General features: G+C 44.0%; 1 protein-coding gene across 1 annotated transcript in view; it reads left to right on the top strand.

Annotated features, from left to right (window-relative positions):
- The first annotated feature begins 23,738 nt into the window (after positions 1–23,738).
- The window catches only part of LOC147435126 (uncharacterized), a 52,209-nt gene continuing 49,721 nt past the window's right edge, over positions 23,739–26,226 (top strand). The window contains exon 1 of the mRNA XM_086488248.1: positions 23,739–24,142. Coding sequence (XP_086344374.1) covers positions 23,855–24,142 — 288 coding nt within the window. The 5' untranslated portion in view covers positions 23,739–23,854. The remainder of the gene's footprint in view (positions 24,143–26,226) is intronic.

Below are 26,226 nucleotides of genomic sequence, written 5' to 3'. Positions count from 1 at the left end.
TTCTTTGGGCCTCCCAAGGCCTATGCATCCCTTGCCTTGCCTTCTATTTGTGCCAGCTTGCTTTGGCATGGTTGACATGGTCCTACAGGATGTTCAAACTTCACTCAACCATGCAATAATAGCTATCTCATACCATGGCGCATTGCAAGCCCCCCTTTGATTTTCAAGATAGTGCCCCATAGTGTGTATGCTCTAGTTTTGGTCTCTAAAGAAAAAGGGGGTGCTTTGCTTGGTTGTACAAGACACTTTTTAGTCTCACAAAGGCCTAGTGAAACAGACCTGAAGCAAATGGCCATAACATGCACAAAAAGAAGAGATACAGAGAGAGATAATTGATTCTTAAAGAAGCTACCCATAAAGGAGCCAATATTCTATTAGTACAAAACACTACTCTATAAGTTTATGCAAAAAATAATTGATCATACATGGCTAGCTAGCTGAAAGCAAAGAGATATTGGGGGGGGGAGGGGGGGGGGGAGAGAGAGAGAGAGAGAGAGAGAGAGAGAGAGATAATAAAGGTTTTCTAAACCCATCCCATGCCTCTTTTCCATCCAATGCATGAATAGGCACCCTTGTCTCCTCTCCTAAACTAACCAACTAGCCCCTACCTTTGAAGCATTGGTTGATATAGTTTTGCAGCCTCAGAAATGCTACCATGATGCAATTACATGGCCCATCTTGATGCAGGCTTATGAGTGATGGGTAATCCTCCCCACTAGCATAATTCTCAACATTGGTTCAACACTTTCTATATTAGTTATGAACCCCTAGTATTCACCAAGAATTTACTGTATTCATGTGACACACTTGTATAAGCATCAAACCCCTCAGTAAGAATCAAATCTTCAAAGAAATTGCTACATGGAAAATAATTTGCAAGATCAAAGATTTCATATATTAAATCCATAGCGCTTGTTACAAAACCATGTCCATTGCAGACCACCTCAAACATGATTTTATGAGATTACAAAGTACAAGCTATGTTGATAGCTTTGGGCATTATGGATACATGTTCGGCATGTATAGAGTACAGATCTAAATTCTTCAAATGTTGCCTCAAATACACTCAGGTTTGAAACCAGTGCCCTTATATAAAGTAACATCGCCATTGCTTGACATACTTGACCTTCCTATGCTTGGGATCCATCTCTGTCTCATGGCTATGGAATTTCCACCTGTGGTGCAGGGGCACCCTTCTGTGTCCTTTCAACTAGAAAGTTTGTGATGTGACTCCACCTTACATAAAAAAAGAAATATTATGTTCCATAGCTTGCAAGAAGTTGGGTATGCTAGAGTCTTTTCCATAGCTTGTAGAATTTGGGTATTAGTGTTGTGGGATGCAATAGAGGCAAAGGTGGATGTGAAGACAACTACATTAGCTTGTAATCAGGGTGGGCCTGGTTGATAGGGGAATTTGAGTGGGAGGGAAGGGGTAGGGCCAGGGGAGGGGACGTTGACATTGAAATGGAAGATTGAGGAGGTAGATGAAGAGGTAGTTGTTGTAGATCTTGGCTTACGGTAGACTTGGTATTTTCGAGGGAGGACAGTGAACAATGGAAGAGGGTACAGGGATAGAAAGAAGAGAGGAGAGAGGAATGTGACAGCGAGAGGAAGGGTTTAGCAGGTAGATGAAGAGGCAAATCTAGGAGTATGTGAGAATGAGAGGGAGGGTTTAGCAGGTAGATGGAGAGGGGGATGCAAAATTCTGTAAGAGTGAGAAGGAGGATTTAGCATTTAGATGAAGAGGGAGATGCAGCAGGTCCTGGCTATGGTGAGCATGGCTACTTTGAGGAAGGGGAGTGAGAGAGACAAAGAGGAGACATGGAGAGAGAGAAAGGGATTTTGGAGGCAAAAAATGATGTTTTGATATTAGAATAGGTTTGGGGTCACTTTTTGGGGGGAAATGACTACTTTTGAAAATTTCAATAAATTTCAAATTTTTAGGGTTTATTTTTGGCCGAGTTTTTTAAAAAAAATGAAAGGTGGGGTTCTCTTTTTGTACAAGGGTCCCTCTCCCTCTTTATGACACCCCCTTTTCTCTAGGAGATTTTGAAAAGCTAGAGAGAGAAGGTAGCCTCTTAGTCACTACTTACCCCACCTTTTCTAGGCTTCAAGGCTAGAAAATGACCTACCAAAATAGCCCCCATCATTTCCATTGTCTCCCTTAATCACAACATACTTCCTTAAAATTAGGGATTCTTACAAGGCCCATGGAGAGTCCATATTTTTCCTAATGGTTCAAAAAGAATGAAGCTTTTGGTGAAAAAATGAGGATCTTTTTGTGGGCTTACGAGACCATGGAGCCACTAGCCGCCATGTGTTTCGGGTCAGTCCCACATGCTCATGACGAACGTAGCATGATGGGGTATATAAGCCAAGGCATGGGTGGGTAGTGGTGTATCATATTGGTGGGAAAACTCCTTGGAGCTATGGCAATGGCGGGCTCCTGTGGTTGCTCTGGAGGCTTGCGATGTTGTGTTAGCGGCCCCAGTGGCGCAGGGCGTAGGTTTTGGAGGAGGAGGCTGTAGCCGATGGTTATAGTGATGACATGGTGGCTTGTTGGATTCGGTTCCCGCGGCCGGCCCTTGGAGGCCCAATATTCTGGAGTTAAGGAGGGAGGGCAATAGAGATGTCGCTAATGCCCCCCTCCCCGGCATAAGTAAGAGGACAATCCCGTAGGGATGAAGAGAGGGCCAGAGCAACCGGGAGGTCAAGTGCCAAGAGAGAGAGTGAGAGAGATCAAAGGGCACCCGAGCCGGGGCAAGTGCAAAGCAAAGGGCCATTCCAAGGCCGGCCGAGCAAAGGCAAAGGCAAGGAGGGAGGCCGGGACCAAAGTGAAGGAGGAGAGAGAAGAGGTAAGTGGGATCCAGATAAAGGCGGTCAAGAAAGAATCAAAGAGCAGCGCAAAGGGTGGCCTTCCCGAGGGTGAAATAGAGAAGGAAAGATTAAAAAATAAAAAATACCAAGGGGCAATAGCGATGTCGCTATTGCACCCCCCCTCAAGTGCAAGAAGAGCAAGAGAGAGCAAATGGAGCCAAAGGTAGTTACCTCCTCCCAAAGATGCTAAAATAAGATGCCAAATGGGCCAATGAAAGGGTAGTTTCCAAAGTTGAAGACCCCCCCACTATAAAGGTCATTTTTAAATCAAATTAGGGGCTTTTTTTGTGCCTTCTGGAGCCTGCAAAGTGGAGCTCTTTGACAGAGGAATGTGCCTGTCAAAGCCCTTTGTATTTTTTCTTGAAAATGGCCATGGTGATGGCAGTACATGCCTTTGTATATGCCTTTTGAAGTGCAATCAAGCCACTATTGCCCCGTCTGTTAAGTATGGAGCCTGATTTACCCTTGTAATTTTATGTGGTAAAAGCACACATTTGTAAGGCCCCCATTATGAGGAGAAGCCATCGTGCGTGAAGGAAAATCACTCATTGGAAACCAAAATTTTCACGGATAAGAATCAGGGGCAACTTTAGAGGCCTCGGGGACGGAGGTCCCCGAGACTTTTTTTTTCGCCGGAATATTATGGCCGGATGGCGGCCGGAAAGTGGTCGGAAAACAACCAGTCAGTTGGCTGGTGGCCGGTAGTCAATGGCCGATTGCCGGTGGTTGGAAGCCAATGGCCGGTGGCCGGTGGTCGGAAGTCAATGGCTGGTGGCCGAATTCAAAAGCGGACTTGTCTTCTCAAGGGCGGCCACACATGGGCGGATTGGAGGGTCCGATTTGGACTTATTCGCACAAGTGCGGCTACACATGGCTCTCTCTCATCAGAGAGGGCAGCCCTTTTGGCTTATAAAAGGAGGCCATTTCTACACACATTTTATAGTGTGAAGTTGATGCAACAAGGTGAGTGTGAGGTGGTGAGAGTGAAGCAAGGCGGGAGCTCTATTAAGGGTTTAATCCCTTTGTAAACTACTTCTTCTTTTGAAGTGCTAAAGCCATTGAGTGACTGCTTTCCCGTGGACGTAGCCCACATTGGGTGAACCACGTATATCGTGTGTACTCTCTCTCTCTCTCTCTCTCTCTCTCTCTCTCTCTCTCTCTCTCTCTCTCTCTCTCTCTCTCTACTCTATAATCTCTTGTGTGTGAAATCTATCTCTCTCCATTAAGTAATCTACTCAAAAATCTATTTAGCTACGTCTTATTTCCTAACAACTGGTATCAGAGCAAGGTTTGCTTGTAGCTAAATTATCTCAAGGAAAGGATTCCTTAAATTGAGTGGGAGTTATGGCGGAGTAAGGGAAGCTCAAGATTGAGAAGTTCAACGGTAAAAACTACCAACATTGCAAGATGCAGATTGAAGACTATCTCTACCAGAAGGACCTCTATTTGCCACTAGGCGGTCTTGCAAAGAAGCCCGCAACGATGGCAGATGAAGCATGGATTGTCCTTGATCGAAAGGCATTGGGAACAATCCGGTTAAGCTTAGCGTCAACGGTGACCTTCAATGTTTCGGAGATGAAGACCACGGAGGACTTGATGAGGTCACTTGACGACTTCTACGAGAAACCATCGGCATCCAATAAGGTATTTCTTATGAAGCGCTTGTTCAATCTAAAGATGGCAGAGAATGGTTCAGTTGCAAAACGCCTAAATGACTTTAACACAAACATAAGTCAACTTCGATCAGTGAAAATCAATTTCAATGACGAAGTGCGAGCTCTCCTTATACTATCATCTCTACCGAATAGTTGGGACAACCTTGTGATGGCTGTAAGTAATTCTATTTCTAGCACAAATACTCTTAAGTTTGATGATGTTGTGGGTGTTCTCCTAAGCGAGGAAATGCGAAGGAGAAGCACAGGAGAATCATCAAGTGCTGCATTGTCAGTAGAAACAAGAGGAAGGCCTAAGGAGAGGTTCAAAAACCAAAAGGGTCGTGATCGCTCAAGACGGAGCAAGTCACGCACAAAGTCAGTTCTTGAATGTTGGAACTGTGGCAAGAAGGGCCACGTCAAGAAGGATTGCTGGTCCAAGAAGAAGAAGGAGACAGAGTCTCAAGACAACAAGCCAACGTCGGAGGCCAATGTGGCAGGTAAAGTAGAGCAAGATGCTCTAATTCTCTCATTAGACAATGTGTCTAATTCCTGGATAGTAGATTCCGGGGCTTCATTCCATGCGACACCACACAAGCAACATTTCCAAGACTACACCAAAGGTAATTTTGGGCATGTATACTTGGGAGATGATGAAGCTTGTGAGATTGTCGGCAAAGGTACACTTTCTGTCAAAACTGCTAACGGAAATGAATGGAAGCTTAAAGATGTTAGGAATGTTCCTTCTCTTCGCAAAAATTTGATCTCTATAGAACAATTGGACGATGAAGGTCACAACATTGCATTCGGAAACAAACAGTGGAACATCTCAAAGGGATCTTTGGTGGTTGCCAAGGGAGAAAAAGTCGGTACACTTTACTTGTGTACTGTTAGCACGCAACCTTCTGCTTGTGCAGCAACTATAGAAGTTGACAGTGCGGTGTGGCACTACCGACTTGGGCATATGAGTGCCAAAAGAATGCAAATCCTTCAAACAAAGAAGCTTCTACCAGGTTTGAAAGAAGTGGACTTAGAGTTCTGTGAAGATTGTGTTTATGGTAAACAAAAGAGGGTAAAATTTCAAAAATCAGGAAATGAAAGAAAAAATAAAAAACTTGAGTTGGTTCATTCTGATGTTTGGGGTCCTGCAAGTACGCCATCACTTGGTGGCTCATTGTACTATGTAACATTCATAGACAATGCGACTAGAAAAACATGGGTTTATGTCATGAAGAATAAATCCGATGTATTTTCCATATTTCAAAGGTGGAAAGCCTTTGTGGAGAATGAAACGGGTACCAAGGTTAAATGCCTCAGATCCGACAATGGAGGTGAATATTGCAGCCAAGCTTTTGAAATCTTTTGTGCTAGCAATGGCATTCTCAAAAGCTTTTGTGCTAGCAATGGCATTCGGAGGCAAAGGACAACCCCAAGGACACCTCAACAAAATGGGATTTCGGAAAGGATGAACAGGACAATCATGGAACGAGCACGAAGCATGCGGCAACATGCAGGCCTACCGCTTGAGCTTTGGGCGGAAGCTGTAAGTACGTCTGTGTACCTCATCAATCGGTCACCCTCAACGGCATTGGATGGGGGAGTTCCAGAAGAGGCATTGACAGGTAAACCGGTGAATTATGCATTTCTCAAAGTGTTTGGGTGTGAGGCTTTTATGCACATAGATAGAAGCCTAAGATCAAAGCTAGATGCAAAGTCCAAAAAGTGTTTCTTCATTGGCTATGGAGAAGGAGACTTTGGGTATCGCCTATGGAATCCTGAAGATGGTAAAATCTTAAGGAGTAGGGATGTAATTTTTAACGAACAAAATATGTACAAAGATTACTTGGAAAGAAAACAAACAAAAAAAACAGGTGATGAGTACATGGAGCTTGAGGACGGTGAAGACTCAAGGACTGCAAACGGTGACAATGTGCAACAACGTCAACCAAATGAGGAGCCTCAACCTATTCCCCAAAGATCTACAAGAGCAAGTAGACCTCCAGAAAGGTTTGTTCCTTCCTTCAACCATCTCTTGATCTCAGATTCTGGAGAGCCGGAATCATACGAAGAAGCTATGCAACATGAATCCAAAGAAGAATGGATGAAGAGCATGCAAGTGGAGATGGACTCACTACATCGCAACCAAACATGGGAGTTGGTTGAGTTGCCTAAAGGTAAGTGGGCACTTTAAAACAAATGGGTGTACAAGCTGAAGGAAGAAGTTGGTGGGAAGAAAAGGTACAAGTCTAAGCTTGTGGTAAAAGGGTTTTCTCAAAAGAAAGGTATTGACTTCAATGAAATATTTTCTCCTGTTGTAAAAATGAACTCAATTAGGCTTGTCTTAAGCCTTGTGGCTGCTCATGATTTAAATCTCGAGCAAATGGATGTAAATACGGCATTCCCTCACGGTGACTTAGAGGAGGAAATCTACATGCTTCAACCAAAGGGGTATGAAGTAAAAGGTAAGCAGAAAATGGTTTGCAGATTAAAGAACAGCTTGTATGGTTTAAAGCAAGCATCAAGACAATGGTACTTGAAGTTTGATCGATGGATGTTGGATCATGGATTCACAAGATGCAACTCGGATCACTGCGTCTACACGAAGAATTTGGGAGATGGGAAATTCATCATCCTAATGTTGTATGTTGATGACATGTTGATTGCAAGTGCTAACATGCAGGACATCAAAGACCTAAAAGAGGAGCTGTCCAAATCTTTTTCAATGAAAGATTTAGGTGCTGCAAAGAGGATACTTGGTATGAAAATATCAAGGGACAGGACGAAGAAGATAATAAAGCTATCTCAAGAAGATTACATCAAGAAGGTACTAAAAAGTTTTGCAATGCAAAATGCAAAACCAGTTTCTACACCTTTGGCTAGTCATTTTAAACTAATGAAGGATATGTGTCCAAAGACACAAGAGGAGATAGCCTATATGTCTAAAGTTCCATATGCTGCAGCGGTAGGTTCTCTAATGTATGCTATGGTCTGGACAAGGCCAGACATTGCACATGCAGTGGGAGTTGTGAGTAGGTTCATGGACAACCCAGGTAAAGAGCATTGGCAAGCTGTGAAGTGGATACTTAGGTATCTAAAAGGGACAACAACAAATGCTTTGTATTTTGGAGGAACTGATATTTTTCTAGAAGGGTATGCTGATGCAGATATGGCAGGTGACAAAGATACTCGAAGAAGCACTTTTGGCTATGTGTTCACGATTGGAGGCACAGCAGTAAGCTGGGCTTCAAAGCTGCAAAAGTGGTTTCACTTTCTACCACGGAAGCAGAGTATGTAGCAATGACGGAGGCAAGCAAAGAAATTATGTGGCTTCACAGATTCTTAGAAGAGCTTGGATTCAAACAAGACAATTGTGTCTTGTACAGTGATAGCCAAAGCGCTATCCATCTTGCGAAGAACTCAACCTTTCATTCAAGGAAAAAGCACATTGAGGTGAGATATCACTTCATACGCACTCTTTTGGAAGAGAGACAGCTAAAGCTAGGAAAGGTGCATACAAGTGAAAATCCTGCAAACATGTTTACAAAGGTGGTCAACAAGGAGAAGTTGAGATTTTGCTCATCTTCAATCGACATTCAAGGATAAGAAGCCAGAATGGAAAGCAGTCACAGGTTTAGTTTGGAGATCAGTCTCCAAGTGGGAGATTGTTAAGTATGGAGCCTGATTTACCCTTGTAATTTTCTGTGGTAAAAGCGCACATTTGTAAGGCCCCCATTATGAGGAGAAGCCATCGTGCGTGAAGGAAAATCACTCACCAAAAACCAAAATTTTCACGGACAAGAATCAGGGGCAACTTTAGAGGCCTCGGGGACGGAGGCCCCCAAGACTTCTTTTTTTTCGCTGGAATATTCCTTTTCGTCGGAATATTATGGTCGGACGGCGGTCGAAAAGTGGTCGAAAAACAACCGGTCGGTTGGCCGGTGGCCGGTAGTCAATGGCCGATGGCCGGTGGTCGGAATTCAATGGCCGGTGGCCGGTGGTCTGAAGTCAATGGCCGGTGGCCGAATTCAATGGTCGGTGGCCGAATTCAAAAGCGGACTTGTCTTCTCAAGGGCGGCCACACATGGGCGGATTGGAGGGTCCGATTTGGACTTATTCGCACAAGGGAGGCTACACATGGCTATCTCTCATAAAAGAGGGCAACCCTTTTGGCCTATAAAAGGAGGCCATTTCTACACACATTTCATAGTGTGAAGTTGATGCAACAAGGTGAGTGTGAGGTGGTGAGAGTGAAGCAAGGCGGGAGCTCTATTAAGGGTTTAATCCCTTTGTAAACTACTTCTTCTTTTGAAGTGCTAAAGCCATTGAGTGGCTGCTTTCCCGTGGACGTAGCCCACATTGGGTGAACCACGTATATCGTGTGTACTCTCTCTCTCTCTCTCTCTCTCTCTCTCTCTCTCTCTCTCTCTCTCTCTCTCTCTCTCTCTCTCTCTCTACTCTATAATCTCTTGTGTGTGAAATCTATCTCTCTCCATTAAGTAATCTACTCAAAAATCTATTTAGATACGTATTATTTCCTAACACCGTCCTATTGTTGTTTCCCCTTCCCCCCTTCTCTTTCTCCTGCTTTTGTGTTTCCCCTCGGTGCGGGCTGTGTGGAAGTGTGTGCCCCCCTGGACCGACGGTGTTTTGTGTGAGAGACTGAGATTGAGCGGTTATGTGCACGTGTAAGGGTGGAGACCGACCGTGGCAGTAGGTGTGCTTTGTGTGGTGGATTTGTGGAGTGTGCGAGCAGTGGAAGTTGGGCAGGTGGTGGTCTACTAGTGAGAAGTGTGTTTTGAAGGTGTTTTCTGAGAGGATAAGGGTGTTGTGGATACCTTGAGCTATAGATAGGCCCTTGTGTTTGTGTCGGGTGTGTTCCCCCATTCCCCCTCTCCACCGACATTGAAACAAGAAAAGACGCCAAAAGCCTGCTCCAGCCGGCCCTGAAACTGGCGAACACACTACACCGACGCACCCGCAAGGTGAAGGAGCGCCTAATTTCCTGAAGAAGGACCGTTTCATTGTTGTCTTGTGGTCGTCGCTTAAAGAGAAGGTGAAGGGGAGGTTCCTTGCAACATATGAGTTGGCAGTGGAAGTAGCCCGCCTTAAAGACAAAAAGCTGCGCATGTAAGCAAGAGTCAACGAGTCAGAGGAATCGAGCTTAGTCCGACTAACCCCAGTGACTGCAATAGCCGCTCATAGAACCTAACCACAAGAGGCATCAGAAGAAAAGCAAGACCTGTTGGAGTCGTATCACTACTCAGCTTGAAATTTTATATGTGCATCATGCACTTGTCAAAAATCCAAAGCAAGGGAGAGGACAACAAAGGGAAAACCAAGAATACCACTGCTACAATTGCCGGGAAGATGGCCATGGCATGTATTACTGCCCACATCCGAGAAGGTAGAACTTCAATAGAGGAGGAAGACAGAATCAGGTCTCCCCACCAAGAGCAAGACCACCACCACCCAGGCAACCAGGGCCGATTCCACCGGTCCAAATCATTTGACCACCTGTACAACAACCACCACAACCACAACCTCTCATTCCACCGCTACCTCCACCACCTGTTGTAAACCAAGCAGTGAGTGTTATTAGCTTGGAAGCTAAAGGGAAGGCAAAGGTAGAAGAACCGGTTCAAGAGAAGAACAAAGGAAAAGGAACGGTAGAAGAAATGGATGCCATGGGAGTGAAGCGTGCCAGGCACGAAGAAGCCTCTCAAAGGGAGGAGAAGATGAAGGGAAAAGGCGAGTCTAGCAAGCAAGCATCTAAGCCTCAACGGAAGATCGACATTGTGGATTTTTCATGGGGTGAGTATGCTAAACCATATGACCTAGTTCAGGATGTGTTGATGCAGGGTCCAAAGATAACTTGGCCCCAATTACTCCATCTTGCACCACGGATGAGGAGACAATGGACGAAGATGGTAAGTACAAGAAGATCAAGACCAAGGATAGTTTGGACTATCTTTGGGAGGAAACTTGATGACATCCTACCAACCATGGAGGCCCACATCAAGGGGCAGTGTATCGCAAACATCTACATAGATGGTGGTGCACAGATATGCATCATGAATGAGAAAATGATGCACCATCTAGGCCTAGAGGTAAGTAGGTATGCACCCTGCTGAGCCAAAATGGCAAATAACATAAGAGTGAAGTGCATAGGCATTCTGAATGCAGTCAAAGTGAAGGCATTCAACACAGAAGTGGAGGTAAACATTTTTATCATGCCACACAAAGGGGAGGGCTAACCTATCATTCTTGGAAGACCCTGGCTCATGGCTATGGAAGCTAAGCAAGATTGGAGTACCAAAATGATTCAAATGAAGGATGCTAAAGGGAAGTCCATATTCTACGACATGAGGACTGGGAAGCAACGCAACATGATCTTGGAGGCATCGGAAGATGAGTCCACCAGTGACTATTCTTCCACCTCAAGAGGAGAGACAACAACAACTGAAGAAAGTGACAGTAGCATCAAAGTAATGGGGGTCATCCTCAAAGACCCAAAAAGATTGACACGATCTAAAGCACTGCCGGAAAACCAAGAGGGACCATCAAGTACGCAACCCTTGATGGATACAAGTAAGTTACATCGGATGCTCTCCAGTGAGTTAACCGGTGAAGAGAGGAAAGAACATGTCTCTATGCTAGATAACTTCACCACATTGTTCATTGATGGTTATGATAAGATCACATGCATCACAATGGTACAACACCGCATAAGACTCAAGGAAGGGAGTAAGCTTGTAGTGCAAAATCTCAGAAGGCTTGGGTAATCCAACAAGAAGCATTTCTCAAAGAGGTAAGGAATTTGCTACAAGAAGGTTTCATTTACCCCGTCGAAGACACAGAGTGGGTCTCTCCAGTGGGTAGTCACACCAAAGAAGAATGTTAAGTGGAGATTTTGTATAGACTACAAACCTCTCAATGCGGCAACAAAGAGGGATCATTTTCCCCTCCCATTCCAAGATGAAATTCTCAATGAAGTAGCAGGTCATGAGCGCTACACAGTATGTGATGGCTACTTAGGCTACTTTCAGATTAGTATTACAAAAGAAGACCAGAAAAAGACAACTTTCATAACACCATGGGGATGTTTTTTTTACAGAGTGATGCCTTTTGGCCTCACCAACGCTCCGGCCACATTCCAACGCTATGTAACTTTTGTCTTCCAGCCATACTTTGGAACGTCAATACGAGTCTTCATAGATGATTTTTGCATCTACAATTCTCGCTCCCTCCATTTGAGCAAGGTCTACTATGGTCTAGCTAGGCTGCAAACCTTGGGTGGCCAGCTCAACGTGGACAAGTGCCACATTGGTGAAAGCAAGGTCACTCTTCTTGGCCATGTAATTTCAGCAAAAGGGATTGAAACTGACCCTAGCAAGATTCAAGCTTTGGTATCTTTTTCATCACCCACCACAGCTAAGCAGTTGGTCTCTTTCCTTCAGAAGGTAAGGTACAGGTTCATTCACTTGCTCTCTCAGGTGGTTCTCCCTCTACAACAAGTCACCCATAGAGATGTCTTCTCATGGAGCAAAGAAAATGAGCAACATTTTACCGAAGTGAAACAAGTCCTGGCCACACTCCCCACCATTGCACCCCCTAGGTGGGACGAGCCATTTTATGTGAACCCCAGTGTAGGAAGTAATACACTTGGATCCGTACTAATGCAACAGGACCCCCAAACCTCTTTCATGCGTCCTATCTACTTCTCTAGTCGTGTCATGACCCCATCAAAAAAGGGATTCACCGCAGTAGAGCACATGATGCTTGCATTAATGTTTGCGACTACAAAGTTCCGCTCTTATCTGTTACCTAGACCCTTTGTAATTTTGACAATGGAAGAGGTCTTTCTGTATGTAATGCAACACATGGATGTCTCATCTAGGATCTCTAAGTGGCTGATTAGATTACAAGAGTTTGACTATACCATGCAGGTAGAAAACTCCACCAGGGCTAGTCTAGCAGATATTCTTACTCATTGTCACTATGAGAAGAAGCTAAAAGTCAACACAGAAGGTAAAGAAGTGACACCAATGGTAGAAATTCCTAAGCTAGAAAGAGCTCGTTCTCTTTTCTTTGATGGAGCATACAAAAGAATAGTGGACCAATCTGTGCCGGCATCATCATTTTCAATGAGCAAAAGGAGAAGGTATTCTCCATTGGGCAGTTGTTACACTCCCACTCCAACAATGAAGCAGAGTACACGACTTTAATTCTTGGATTAGAACAATGTATTTTGCAAGCGATTAAATGCCTAAATGTGTTTGGCGATGCTCTGCTTTTGATAAAGCAGCTAAACGACACTTGGATTTGTAAAAATCAGGTTTTACTTGGCCAATTACGCCAAGTTAAGGATCCTTTAAGAAAGTTTGAAGCAGTGCAGTTATTTCATGTCCCTAGGGCAAAAAATCAAGAGGCAGATGCTCTAGCCAAGGAAAGAATATAAGATGTTCCCATAGGAGCAATCAAACTGAAATTGTCCCTCTTTCAAGGTAGCGATGTTATGCCTGATAGCATCAGCTTCTTAGACACATGAGAGTGTCCTAAAGGGTACACTAAGGGCCAGAAACAATGATTGGCCAGGAAGGCTACGAGATACCGCCTTGTAAACAACAACTTATATTGCATGGGCAAAGATCAAATTCTCAGGCGAGTGCCAATCTCAAGTGAAATCACGGAAGTAATCTCAAGTTGCCATGATGGTGTCTGCGACGGCAGCCATTTTGCTTTAGATATCACCAGTAGGAAGATTCTACAGGCATGATGCTCTCGGCCTAGTCTGAACAGGGATGTGCATCATTGGTGTAAAACATGCAAGGTTTGTCAAGTGTCCAACGATCGTACATTAACCTATGAACCACAGACTCCTATCATCTCCTATGGTCTGTTTGAAAAGTGGGGAATAGATGCAATTGGTCCTCTACCAAGGTCCCAATCATGTAAACTATACATTCTAGTTGGTGTAGACTACATGACCTGATGGGTGGAAGCAGCAACCACCACACGCATTAAATCCCAAGAAGCGGCGAAGTTCATATTTGAGCACATTTGTTGCCATTTTGGCACTCCTCTAGAGATAATATCTGATAGAGGACCATGTTTCAGAGGCGACCTGGTGGGAGAACTGATGAAAAAGTTAGGCATTACACACTGACATTCCACCCCATACTATCCACAGTGCAATGGCCTAGTGGAAAAGGTAAACGGCATGATTAGTAAAATCATCACAAAGCAGGTCAATAATCACACAGGTGACTGGGATAAACATCTCATGGCCGCTCTATGGGCCTACCAAACGACATTCCAAACATCACTAGGTTTCACCCCTTTCCATCTAGTCTATGGAAAGGAGGCCATTCTACCCATCGAGGTACATATAGCCAGCTTGCGAGTCATGGCTAGCCAATTACAGTGCCCAATTGTCAATCTCTGCAACCACATCCTGGATCTGGAAAGGCTCCAACTAGATAGAGAGGATGCAATCAAACACTATGCAGCACAAGCAGAGCGACGCTGACTCACCTTCAATCAAGGGCTTAAGGAAAAAGGCATGTTAGTATTGAGATACAACAACAGATTTGACACTAGGAAAGACAAGAAATTTCAACACAGATGGGAAGGGCCATTCACTGTCAAAAGGTGCTACGCCAATGGCAGTTACAAGTTGATGGAAGCAGATGGGAGAATTCACAAGACCAGAGTCAATGGATGGAGGCTCAAGAGGTATTTTTTAAGGTTTGACCTAGAGTTCATGCTAGATATTCCAGAGGAGGGAGAACCCTCCCACTCTGCTGCTAAAGAATCAAAAGTAGGGCTAGAAACATGAATGCCTCTAGCCAGAAGGGAGGGCTAATGATGGCCGGTTTTCAAAACCGCATCCACAAGAACCAACCCCAATCGAGGAGGAGCACAATACCAAAAAAAAACGATTAAAAACATTGTTTTTAACATTCACCCCCCCCCCCCCCCCCCCCCCTTCTATGCTTGCCCACAGTGGGCCACACCCCCCTCCATTATCACCAGAGGACAAAGGTCTCTCTCTCTCCTGCTCGGCTCCGCCAACTCACCATCTCTCTCTTACCCTGCTTCTGTGTCGCCTAGCCCAATGGGCGCATAGAACAAGTTGCCTCTTCTTTTTCTTCCACTGGTGGGCTGTCATGCTTTTACGAGAGTCTTCCTTCCTCTCTTCCATTATTCATATTAGATCTCTCTCTCTCTCTCTCTCTCTCTCTCTCTCTCTCTCTCTCTCTCTCTCTCTCTCTCTCTCTCTCTCTCTCTCTCTCTCTCTCAATCCAACACACCACCCTCATCCCCCCTTCCCTGGCCTGCTACCCCTTACCCCATCCCGTTGACCCTCTCATACCCCCCCGTCTCTGTCGGCCTTGCGGTACCAAGCACGTCTCTCTCTCTTTCTCCCACACTCTCGCTTGTCAAGCCTGCAGGCCACGCAACATAGAGGCTCTCTCTCTCTCTCTCTCTCTCTCTCTCTCTCTCTCTCTCTCTCTCTCTCTCTCTCTCTCTCTCTCTCTCTCTCTCTATGCAAACCCACACACACACCCCACCTCTCTCACCCCCACCCCCTAAAAACTCTCACCCCATCTCGCTCCCGCCCTTTGTGCCTCTCTCTCCCCTCGTCAGCCCGCAGGCGCAGCCGAGCCATCCATCTCTCTCACACACACAAACAAACACACACACACACACACACTCCCCACCTCGCATACCCCCCCCTCACGAGCTCGCACGCCATCGCCCCATCGTGCATAGAAAAAACGATATATATATATATATATGTATGTATGTATAGTAGAAATACTCCCTCTCTCTCTGGTTCCCACACACACACTCTCCCGATGCATACACACACATACTCACAACACCCACACCATCACACGATCACAAATAGAGCACACACGCCTACGCGCATGCACACATTCAAAAAAAACACACGCACGTCATACGCACTCACCAAAAATAAAAAAAGGAAGGAATCGACATCATCGAAAAATAAGAAAGACAGTCAAGTCGCACGATGCCGACATCAAAACAAGAAAAGACGCCGAAGGCATGCTCCGGACCCGAAACTGGCGAACATGCTACACCGACACACCCACAAGGCCGGTCGTTCGCCGGCATCTCGTCCACGACGCATCTTTGTAGTAATACCCATAGGTTGTCATTATGTTTTTCCAGTTCAAGCCAAAATCTTGTAAAAAATCCCAATTGTAAATTATCACTTCTCTCTAGGTGATGGTCATAAGGGCCCACCTATGAGTTTTAGTTTTTAAATCCTCCTGAGGCAAAGCAAGGGTCAACCATTTGGGACCCACCGCCTTGCTTTGTCTCCCCTTATTAGGGCCCTAACCTAATTAGACTGCCCTAAACCTAAAGCAGCCAACACCTATAAAAAGGCACTAAGAGGTCAGTATCGGGGGTGTTAGCACTTGGTAGCATTTTGGTGGGAGGGATTGGCAACACTTGTATCAAGAGAGAGGGGATTTAGTGTAGCATTTTAGGAATTAGCACTATGTGAAGAATCAATGTCTACACCTTGACTCCAATGGTTGCCACACACTCCTGCTAGTAGAAATCTTTGTATCTATGAGTCACCTCTAGAGAACACGCTATTAGGCTTACTATTGCTCTCTACCTCTCTCTATCACTATGGTTGCCACCTCGTCGGAAACAAGTTTGCTATAAATATTGCATCATAACAGTTTTCCCTCACACCTCGAGGGCTTCTCATCACCTGCGTCATTCTCTCTCTCTCTCTCTCTCTCTCTCTCTCTCTCTCTCTCTCTCTCTCTCTCTCTCTCTCTCTCTCTCTCGGGGTGTGCAGAGTTTGTATTACTTTGAGTCACCGTTGTCCGCATCCTAGCCGCTCAAATTTAGGTGGTGGCCCCCCTGTTCAGTTCCACGTGTCTAGTTCGACGTGCATCGGCTCCTGGCGTTTGAGGCCGTCGGGGTATGTGTCGAGCTTTGCGACCGTCACCGTAATCTCAAGCTTGAATTTTCTATAAGAGGCAGCTTTTGCTGAAGATTTTTTGACTGACTGAGGGTACTCAAAAAGTCAAGAAAATGTCAAATCTCTTACTATCTTGCCTTAAGATGGCAATATGATTGATGTTAATGTCAAGGTTTTTGTCACTATTCTCTTATGTGTATTGAAGTTTTTATTTATGGCATTTCTTTTTGTTGAATTAGTACTTTTTTATGTCATAATAATCAATATCTAATTCTCCTAAATGATTTTCTCATGTTAAACTGATCATTTAATATGGGGAAGTGTCAGGGGAGAAAAAGCTAGAATATTGGTTAAGTTAGCAGACGGCCACAGTAGGGATTCAAATGAGGGAAAATAGGGATCCAAAGGGGGGGCCATCTGCAAAAGAGCTATGTGCAACAAAGGGCTTAAAAGACCCTAAGGTTCAGCCCATTAAGACTTCCAAAATGCTAAGGTTCAAAAATTCAAAGGTTGTGTCCAAAGGTCAAACTTTGGGAAAATTGGATGCTTTGTGTGCCCCTACTTGCTAGGCTCGCCCCCTCCTATGTAGGGATTGCCAAAGACTTTTGGGACACACACAAAGCATCCAATTTTCCCAAAGTTTGGCCTTTGGACACAACCTTTGAATTTTGGAACCTTAGCATTTTGAAAGTCTTAATGGACTGAACCTTAGGGTCTTTTAAGCCCATTGTTTCACATAGCTCTTTTGCAGATGGCCCCCCCTTTGGATCCCTATTTTCCCTCCTTTGGATCCCTACTGTGGCCGGTCTGCTAACTTAACCAATATTCTAGCTTTTTCTCCGCTGACACTTCCCCATTTTAAATGATCAGTTAAACATGAGAAAATCATTTAGGAGAATTAGATATTGATTATTATGACATTACCTCTCTCTTGAAATCATAGTCATCCTCGACTATGGTGTAGAGAAGATAAAGCATATTCATGAGTCCTTTTCTTAGCGGGTAGAGGATCCCTATGTTACCCTACGACATCGTTCCACAATGGATGACTAGTCCATTTGGCGCTTGAGAGCCTGAGGCTACCGCAAGCATGTCTGCACATTAGTCCTATCAATCTTCCATAGTAGAGTGACAAGCTCTACTTGGTGTTTGGGAGACGTCGTCTCCGCAAATTGGATCTAAGCATGCATACTACTTCATTTTTGTGCACAATAGAGAAAAAGAGAGTCTTATAAGACAAAAAATTTGTTCATTTTTAACATTTGTACATTTGCTTACTCTTGGGAAGCATTGTAAGCATTGACAAGGTTTAGGTTATCCTTTAATTGTATGCCTTGCATCCATCTATCATCTTCAAAAGGATAATTCTTAAACTTAATAAGATATCGTCGGATAGTCTTACCGCCTCTTAATACCTTGTCTTCATGTCGGAGAATGGACTTGGGCTGCAGCACCTTTTCTTGGTCCTCGATCTCCGGTGGGTCTTCAGTAGTTGATTCTTGAGGTGGCTCTCCTTTGTAAGGCTTTAATAGGCTCACATGGAAAGCATTGTGTATGAGCCAGTGCTTGGGCAACTTGAGTTGATAGGCCATCTCATTGATTGGCTTAAGAATCTGAAAGGGACCATAGTACCTTTTTGCTAGTTTAGCATAGTACTTTTGGTGTCCCGTAGGATTCTTGCCCGTCGTGTGCCTTAGTCGAGCCTTGGGAAATTTTAATAAGACCCAATCATTTTCTTTAAAGGCTTGGGCTCTTCTATGCTTGTCAGCAGCAGCTTTTTGCCTTTGCTGTGAGATAGAGATAGCATCCTTAATCTTTTGAAAAGATTCTTGTAGGTCTCAGCTATACTCATCTGCAACGAAAATCTTCCCATGTACCTTAAGTAGCAAGGGACTTTTTGATCTTCCCTCAATTACCTCGAAAGGTTCCTTTCCTTTGGAAGTATGTACAATGTTATTGTAAGCATACTCCTCTAAGGGTAAGTACTTCTCCAATTGGGATCTTTGATCTACTTCCGTTACAAAGGCTTTTAGTAGATCGAGAATTGTTAGGTTAGCTATTTCACTTTGGCCATTGGTTTGTGGATGATAAGCCGAAGAGAAGTTTAGCCTTGTCCCTAAATTCTCAAAGAGACCCTTCTAGAAGTTACTGGTCATTCTAGGATCTCTATCCGACACTATGGACATTGGCAAGCCATGGTACTTGAAAATTTGTGAAATGAAGAGGGTTGCCATTTGATGGGCTTTGATAGTCTTTTTGACAGGTATAAAATGAGCTTGTTTATTGAACCTGTCTACTATTGTCCATATTCCCGTATTCCCATGGATAGACTTAGGCAATCTAAAGATAAAATCCATGGATATGCTCTCCCATGGTGAATTAGGGATTGGCAAGGGTTGAAGCAATCCAGGTTGCTTCCCTCTATCAAATTTTGTCTTTTGGCATACCACACATTTAGAAACATACTCTTGTATGTTCGCTTTCATGGTAGGCCAATAGAAATATGTTTCAATTCCCTTTAGCGTAGACTGAATCCCTCTATGCCCCACATAAGGAGGAGCATGAGATTCATATATACATTACTTTCTCACGTAGTGAGTTAGTAACGCATAGTCTATTGCCATAGAGAAGATAACCATCTTGTAAAGTAAATGGCTCTTCTTTCTTCCCTAATGCAAGGGCTGAAATCACATCTCTAAAATTGGGATCAATAGCATACTCATCTATCATTGTAGATAGATCATTGTGAGTTGCTATGGAAACCGCATTCACTCTCGGCCGTCTTGAGAGTGCATCGACTACTTGATTATGCTTGCCAGCAATGTGAGCAATATGAAAATGAAATTGCAAAAGGAAATTTGCCCACCTCATTTGTTTGTCGGAGAGCTTGGTTTGCGTCATGAAGTACTTAAGACTTTGGTGATCCATTCGCAGAATGAAAGGAGTCCCCAATAAATAGTGCTTCCATGAGTCTAAGGCATGTAGAACTGCAAGGAGTTCCTTTTCATACATGCCTAGAGCTTGCTCAATAGGGTCGAGCCTTCGACTTTCATAGCCTATGGCATGCCCTTCTTGAAGCAAAATAGCTCCAAGGCAATCACCACAAGCATCACATTGGACCTCAAATGGCTTTGAGAGATCCGGTAGTGTAAGCACACGTTGAGAGATAAGCTTTTCTTTAAGCTTTTCGAAAGCATTGTTCTCCTTAGCAAACCATGTATACCTAATGCTTTTCTTTGTTAGGTCATGTAATGGTCCCGCAATTTGTGAGAAATTTTCTATGAAGCGTCTATAATATGCACACATACTTATAAAGCTTCTTAGTTCATGAAGATTCCTTGTTTTAGGCCATCCTTTTATTACCTCTAACTTTGATGGATCCATTTGGATGCCATCTTGAGAGATAATGTGACCTAAATACTGAATCTCTTGTAAGAAAAATTCACTTTTCTTTCGATTAACATAAAGTTTATTCTCTCTTAAAACTTGAAATATTACCTGGAGGTGTTGCTTGTGTTCGTCTAATGAATTAGAGTAGATGATAATATCATCAAAGAACACTCCAGTGAAGGTTCGGTGAGGCCTGAACAACTTCTCCATCAAGCGGTTGAATGTGGCTGTTGCATTGGTCAAGCCAAAAGGCATGACAATGTATTCGTAAAGACCAAACGTGGTGCGAAATGCGGTCTTTACAATGTCTTGATCAACTATCCTTATTTGATTGTAGCCACTTTTTAGGTCAATCCTACTGAAGTAGGTTGATCCTTGTAGCTTATCAAATAGGTCTTCCACCCGTGGAACAGGAAACCTATTCTTGATAGTGATCCTATTCAGTGCTCTAAAGTTGACACACATGCGATATGTGCCGTCTTTCTTTTGCACTAATAGCACATGTGAGCAAAATGGAGATGAGCTAGGCCTAACAAGCCCTTCTCAACTAACTCATGCACTTGCCGCATAATCTCCTCTTGTTGAGCTTGAGAAACTCTATAAGGAGGTTTGTTAGGCGGCGAACTTCCTGGAAGAAGTTCAATTGCATGGTCATCATTGCCTCGTTTAGGAGGTAGCTCACAAGGGATGTCGTCAATAAAGACATCTTGAAACCCCTTGAGAAAATTGGATAACTCTAATTCCTTTTGGTTGCTTTTATTTTCTTTTGCTAAAGCATTAAGTTCATTTTGAGAATCTTTAACAAAAATCATGTACACGGAAACAGAGCTCTTTATTGACTTGTTGAAAGCTGGTGTATGTACAATGGGTATAGTGTTACCCATTTCCTTAGCATCTATATACATATCTATTTCCCTGAACTTAAAGGAGATTCTCCTTTCAGGGAATTTAACATTGGCAGCCAAGTGATCAAACCATGGTGTCCCTCGGATTACATCCTCATGCTTGAGAGGAGAGATAAAGAAGTCCTCTTTGTCCACATAGCTTTGGACATGGAGCCTCAATTTCCTGATTAAGGGAGTGAGTGAAGCTTCTTGCCCCATGAAAGCACTGTCTGCGGGTAGAACATCTCTCATCTCGTAGGCTTGTATGCCTAGCTTGGTGTCCAACTCTATAGATATAAAATTGTGAGTAGAACCAGGGTCAAAGAGAATAAAAGCATCATGTTCTCTTACCTTTCCCCAAGCATGGCATAGAGAAGATCCTTTGTGGTGAGTTTCCTCCTCTTGAATTTCGACCAAGGTAGCTCTAGGAGGATCATGGCGGGTGTTCTTTTGGGGACAAGCGCGGTACGCATGCCCTTGTTCGCCGCACTTGAAACACCGGTTATCCTTGCAATAACGCTCAAGCTCTTTAGGAGAGAGTTTGTTTTTACCTTTGTAAACTCCCTTCTCTTTAGCTTTGTTGGAATTGCCCTTAGGAGACTTTTGGACATTGTCCTTCCCCTTAGGCTCGTTGGAACCCTTGTTTTCTGTGGGCTTATTATTTCTTTTAGCCCCCATTTGGAAATTGATTCGAGAGGCCACCATAGTATGGTGTATTACCGCCGATATGGTGCGTGGCCTTTGGGAGTTGACATACTCCGCCATTTCTTCGGTTAAGCCTGCACAAAATTGTTGCTTTTGCTCTCCGAAATCCAACTTTTTGAAGACAGTGGCTTTGAGTTGTAGGTCCCAAAACTTGTCTACATATTTATGGATGGAATCATACGAAGAGAGCTTCAAGCTTCGCCACTCAGTGAGTACTTTGTCTTTGGCATCGGTGGCCAAAAATTGCTTCATAATGGAAGCTCTTAAAGCTTTCCATGTTCGTGGAGCTTCACCGTTGGCCCGTAGGCTAGACCACCATTGCCTGACGGACTTTTGAAAGTGCATAGCTACATGGCGTAGCTTAGAGGACTCCGTGAAGCCCTCATCTCCGAACGCCGCATCAAATTGTTGGATAAAGGCCAAGACTTTGTCCGTAGCACCAAAGGTGCTATCATAGGTAAGGAAAGAGATACTCTTCCCTCCCTCTTTGAACTTCTTGAGCTTGGACGACCTCTTCCACGCGGCATAGGATTTCCTATGGCCTCTTCTTTTTGATGGTTCAAAGGTTGCACCATCACTTTCTTCAGAAGGTGAAGAATTTGAGGAAGATGGAGAAGAGGGTGACCTCTTTCTCACCTTTAATTTCTTGCCTTGATCTTCGTTGTCTTCACCATCACTTTCATAAGAGGAAGAGGATGAAGAAGATGGAGAAGAGGATGTCCTCTTTCTCGCCTTTTTCTTCTCTTGCTTTTTGTCATCCCTCTTTGAATTATGGTGTGGAGAAGTGTGCGATGGTCTTCTCCGTTTTGGGGGTGATGGAGAGCGTTTAGCCCGCCGTCTTCGTGGAGCCATCTCCGCCGAGGTGGCGGGAGACTCACTTCTTTCTCGTTCCTTTGGTGGAGGCTCTTGTGTTCTCCTTTGGGAAGGAGATGCATCATCAAGAAGTAAATTCTTGAGCCCTTCGTATGGATCCTCTTCTTCTTCCCAAATCGGAGAGAGGCCTCCCTTCTCACAAGCTTGGAGTAGGTGATAAGCTTTCTATTAAAGCTTGAAAAAAGAGAGAGAGTCTTCTTACTTCCACACATGAGTTGTGTGTGTGTGAGAGTCAACAACCCTTTGAAAATTACCTACTTGCCCCAATGATCCCAATTCTCCTTTTCCACCTTCAAAGAATCCAAAGGGAAAGCAACCACTTAACATTCCTAAGGGAAATAATCTTGGAAGAAAGGGAATCACAAGCAAGGAGAAAGGAAATGAGGAATAGAAAACTCCCACCAAAGGCCAAGGGAAGGGCCTACCATATCATTCACCCATAAAGATAAACTAAAAAAGCCTCTTTTGGCAAAGAAGGAAAGGAAGGTTTTGTCACCTTTGAAGTTTACATTAAAGTTACCAAAGAAGGCAATCAAGTCACCTTAGAAGACAGAGAAGTCACCTAGGACAAAGAAATCACCTAAGAAGTCCCCCAAGAAACCACCCAATAAGTCTCCTAGGAAATCACCTAAGGAGAACTCAATCCCTAAATCAAAGCATGATGAAAAATAGGATCCACCAAAGTCACCACCTAATGAGCCTTCCCATCAATCACTAGAGCCACCAAAATTACCGCCTCAAGAGCGAGCTACCTCACCACAGGAGCCCAAGTCAAAGAGGCAAAGAGTGAGTTCAGAAAAGGATGAGAAATCTCTTCATGCTAGAAGACAAGTACATTTTCCTTGATGAAACCCTAATTATTATAGAGATTTTTGTAATGTGTAACTCAACCCTTGTTTACCCATACCTATGAATACGAACAAGCTGCTACCAAGAAGCCATGATGATGGATGATGTGGTGAAGTGGGAGCGGGCTATGGAATATGAGTATAACTCGATTCTGGTTAATGACATTGGGACTTGGTAGAACTGCCAAATGATGTTGCGAAAGCTTTACCTTGCAAATGGCTTTACAAGAAGAAATTTACCTCAGGTGATCCAAATCCAAAGTACAAGGCTAAACTTGTAGACAAAGGGCTCAAACAACAAGAGGGAGTCGATTTTGATGAAATCTTCTCGCCTGTAGTCAAGATGACAATGCTTGGAACCGTACTTGGTCTTGTAACGATTGTGGACATGGAACTTGTCCAAATGGATGTGAAAACATCATTTTTTCACGGGGATCTCAATGCAGGCCTACAATTTTATGGCCATGCATAGGCCGGCAGGCTAGAGGGCCAAGGAAGGGCTGGCAAGGTTGCAAATTCGAGCAGTGCTTGAGTGTCCGTGTGACGGATGCAGGCAGTCTACCTTAACACGAGAAAAATATGGACAAATTCAAATAAAATTGTGGATAAAATGTGGGCAGTTCTTCATCAGCTGCTGAGGCAAGTGTAAGCATGAACGCTGTGCTCGCGCGAAGCCATCATCATCATTGCGGAAGCAGCGGCAGGGAGTGTGGCTATGGAAGCACGGAACTTAAATCGGCGATCCTGGCCCCGCGCCGCTTCTCCCCTTCCTTCACGACTCCAGATTCTCGCATGAGCTCCCTCTTGTTGGTAGTAAGGGCAGGCAAGGGCAAGCGTCGCTTTGGCGCTGGCATCCCCCAGCCACAGCACATCCCCTCCTTGACCAAGTTTGAGGATGATGGAAACCCTAAGTTCGTTATCTTTGTCCGGGATAAGCAAGTAAGCATTCTATGACTTCTCTACTTACAGATGATCAATTGTACGCAAATTACCTGTGTACATATCCAGTCATGGGAGCACATTTTAGCGTAAAAGATTACCCTTTGAATCACCCTCTCACCATGGCTTGCGAAGTTAGAGGTGATCATGTTGCAGGTGGACTCGTATAATAAACAGGATCATGTGCTCTGATGATATATGAAAGCATGCAATTCAATTTAATTTATTTATTGAATCCAAACAATTATGCTTTGTGTTTGAGTAACGACAGTTTGCACATTTTTCCAACTTTGTTGGAGCCATGGGTAGTAACTGGGGAACAAGCATGGCAGAAGGCACACTTACTCGCGACCTTGGCAAGGTCCTTTATAAGATTTGCCCTAAACTCATCTGCATTTGTCATTCTACAATCTTGTGCCAAGTTTTGTGTGTGTCTTGACACGAGAAACTAAAGAATAGCAACAGCCTTTTTAGGGAAGGAAGGGACATTGTGCGTTCCTTCTGTTGGCTTGTGAGAGCTATAATCCTTGCACGATTACGGAGAATGGGCCAGTAGGGCAAAAATTTCTCCAATCTCCTTTATACAAAACACGCATATAGTTTAAGTAGGACGAAGACCTATGTTTCTTTAATTACATATGCAAGGGGTAACATTTAGCTTTTGCAATGTTAGCTCTTTAGATTTTTACCCTTTTTTGTCACGGTATCTTTAATGAAACATCATCACATGTTGCATGACTTTTTTGATCATTATAAATTCTTTGTGCTCTTTGTGTGTAGTGTCAAAGTGAATTCCCAAGGGGTGCTTTTATAGCCCCTTGCCCATATAGGGGATCCCTTGCTCTCGAAAGCAGTGCCCCCAAGACACACACACACACACACATTCACACATGCACGCACACAATACTTTTCCACCCCTTTCAAGGTACTCTCGATGCATCTATACCCAACAAACGGTGAATTATGACACATTGTCAACACCTTTTTCCTCAAGTCGTGCGTAACACACAACATGGTCTTTCTCATAAAGTAACCTCCCTTTAGAGCATAACTTGCTATTGTCTTTCCACTCTGTATTCGGTCAAAGATGTCTGGTAAATCTGGATCGGTAGCATACTGATCAATCATATTGTCAAAATTCCGGTGATGTATAGCCGAGATGGCATATACTTGTGGCTTTCAAGTCAACCCGTCTACCATTGAATTCTTCTTTCCCGCAACAAGAACAATTTGGAAATGGTATTGCGAAAAAATATTCTTCCATCTCATTTTCTGTCACGAGGACGTGGCAACTGCTAACCTTAGTTGTTGGTTTCGTAATTGAATTAGTACCGCCCTCTACGGTGTACAGGCCGGGTTATATGGTTCCATCGACGGGATAACCACTTTTTCTTCAAAAAGTGCAGCGTGGATTGCTGTGGGTGAAAGCAACACAGAGCTTGTCGTTATGGTAGAGAAGAGAGACCAAGTACTTGAAGAGGGATCTTCCTCACATGGCACAGAGAAAGTACCATCAACTCTTCAAGAAGAGGACATGTTGTTTAGAGCTCAACTGCATAACTGCATGGAACTGTTTCAGCAGCTGGCCAACAACCCAAGGATGTAGGAGTTCTTATAGGCTCCTACACAGGAATTTCAAGCTCCGACACAGGGTTTTCAGGCTCCGACACAAGGCATGACCGCGCCGTTTCAGGAAAAGGAGATTTCCAATGCACAGAGGACTCGTGATGCTCGAGGGAAAGCCCATGTGATTGAGCAACCAGCGGTGTCCATTAATCCCAAGCAATTTGCTTTAGCTTGTTAGGAACCGTTTGTGAATTGTCAAGGGAGTAACGAAGAGGCTATGCGTCAGACCCTTCCCTTACCTACTTCATACCTTGGTTATTTTGGAGGTGGTTTAGTGTTCCAAGCTATGGTTGGACCTTCCACATGCTATATGCCAGGGAATGTGTTTGGGACAGTGCAAATAGGCATGGGTAACCCTATGTACGGAAACATGGGTGTTCAACCAGGTTTTCAGGGTGCCTATGGTCAATTTAGAGTGCCTGGCACACAATTTGGTATGGTTGGTTTTTAGCAGCTGA

This window comes from Adiantum capillus-veneris, chromosome 18 (genome assembly GCF_014529385.1).
Source record: "Adiantum capillus-veneris isolate H3 chromosome 18, ASM1452938v2, whole genome shotgun sequence".
NCBI classification, from domain to species: domain Eukaryota; kingdom Viridiplantae; phylum Streptophyta; class Polypodiopsida; order Polypodiales; family Pteridaceae; genus Adiantum; species Adiantum capillus-veneris.
The sequence above is the reverse complement of the archived record's forward strand: the minus strand, read 5'-3'. Positions and strand labels throughout refer to the sequence as shown.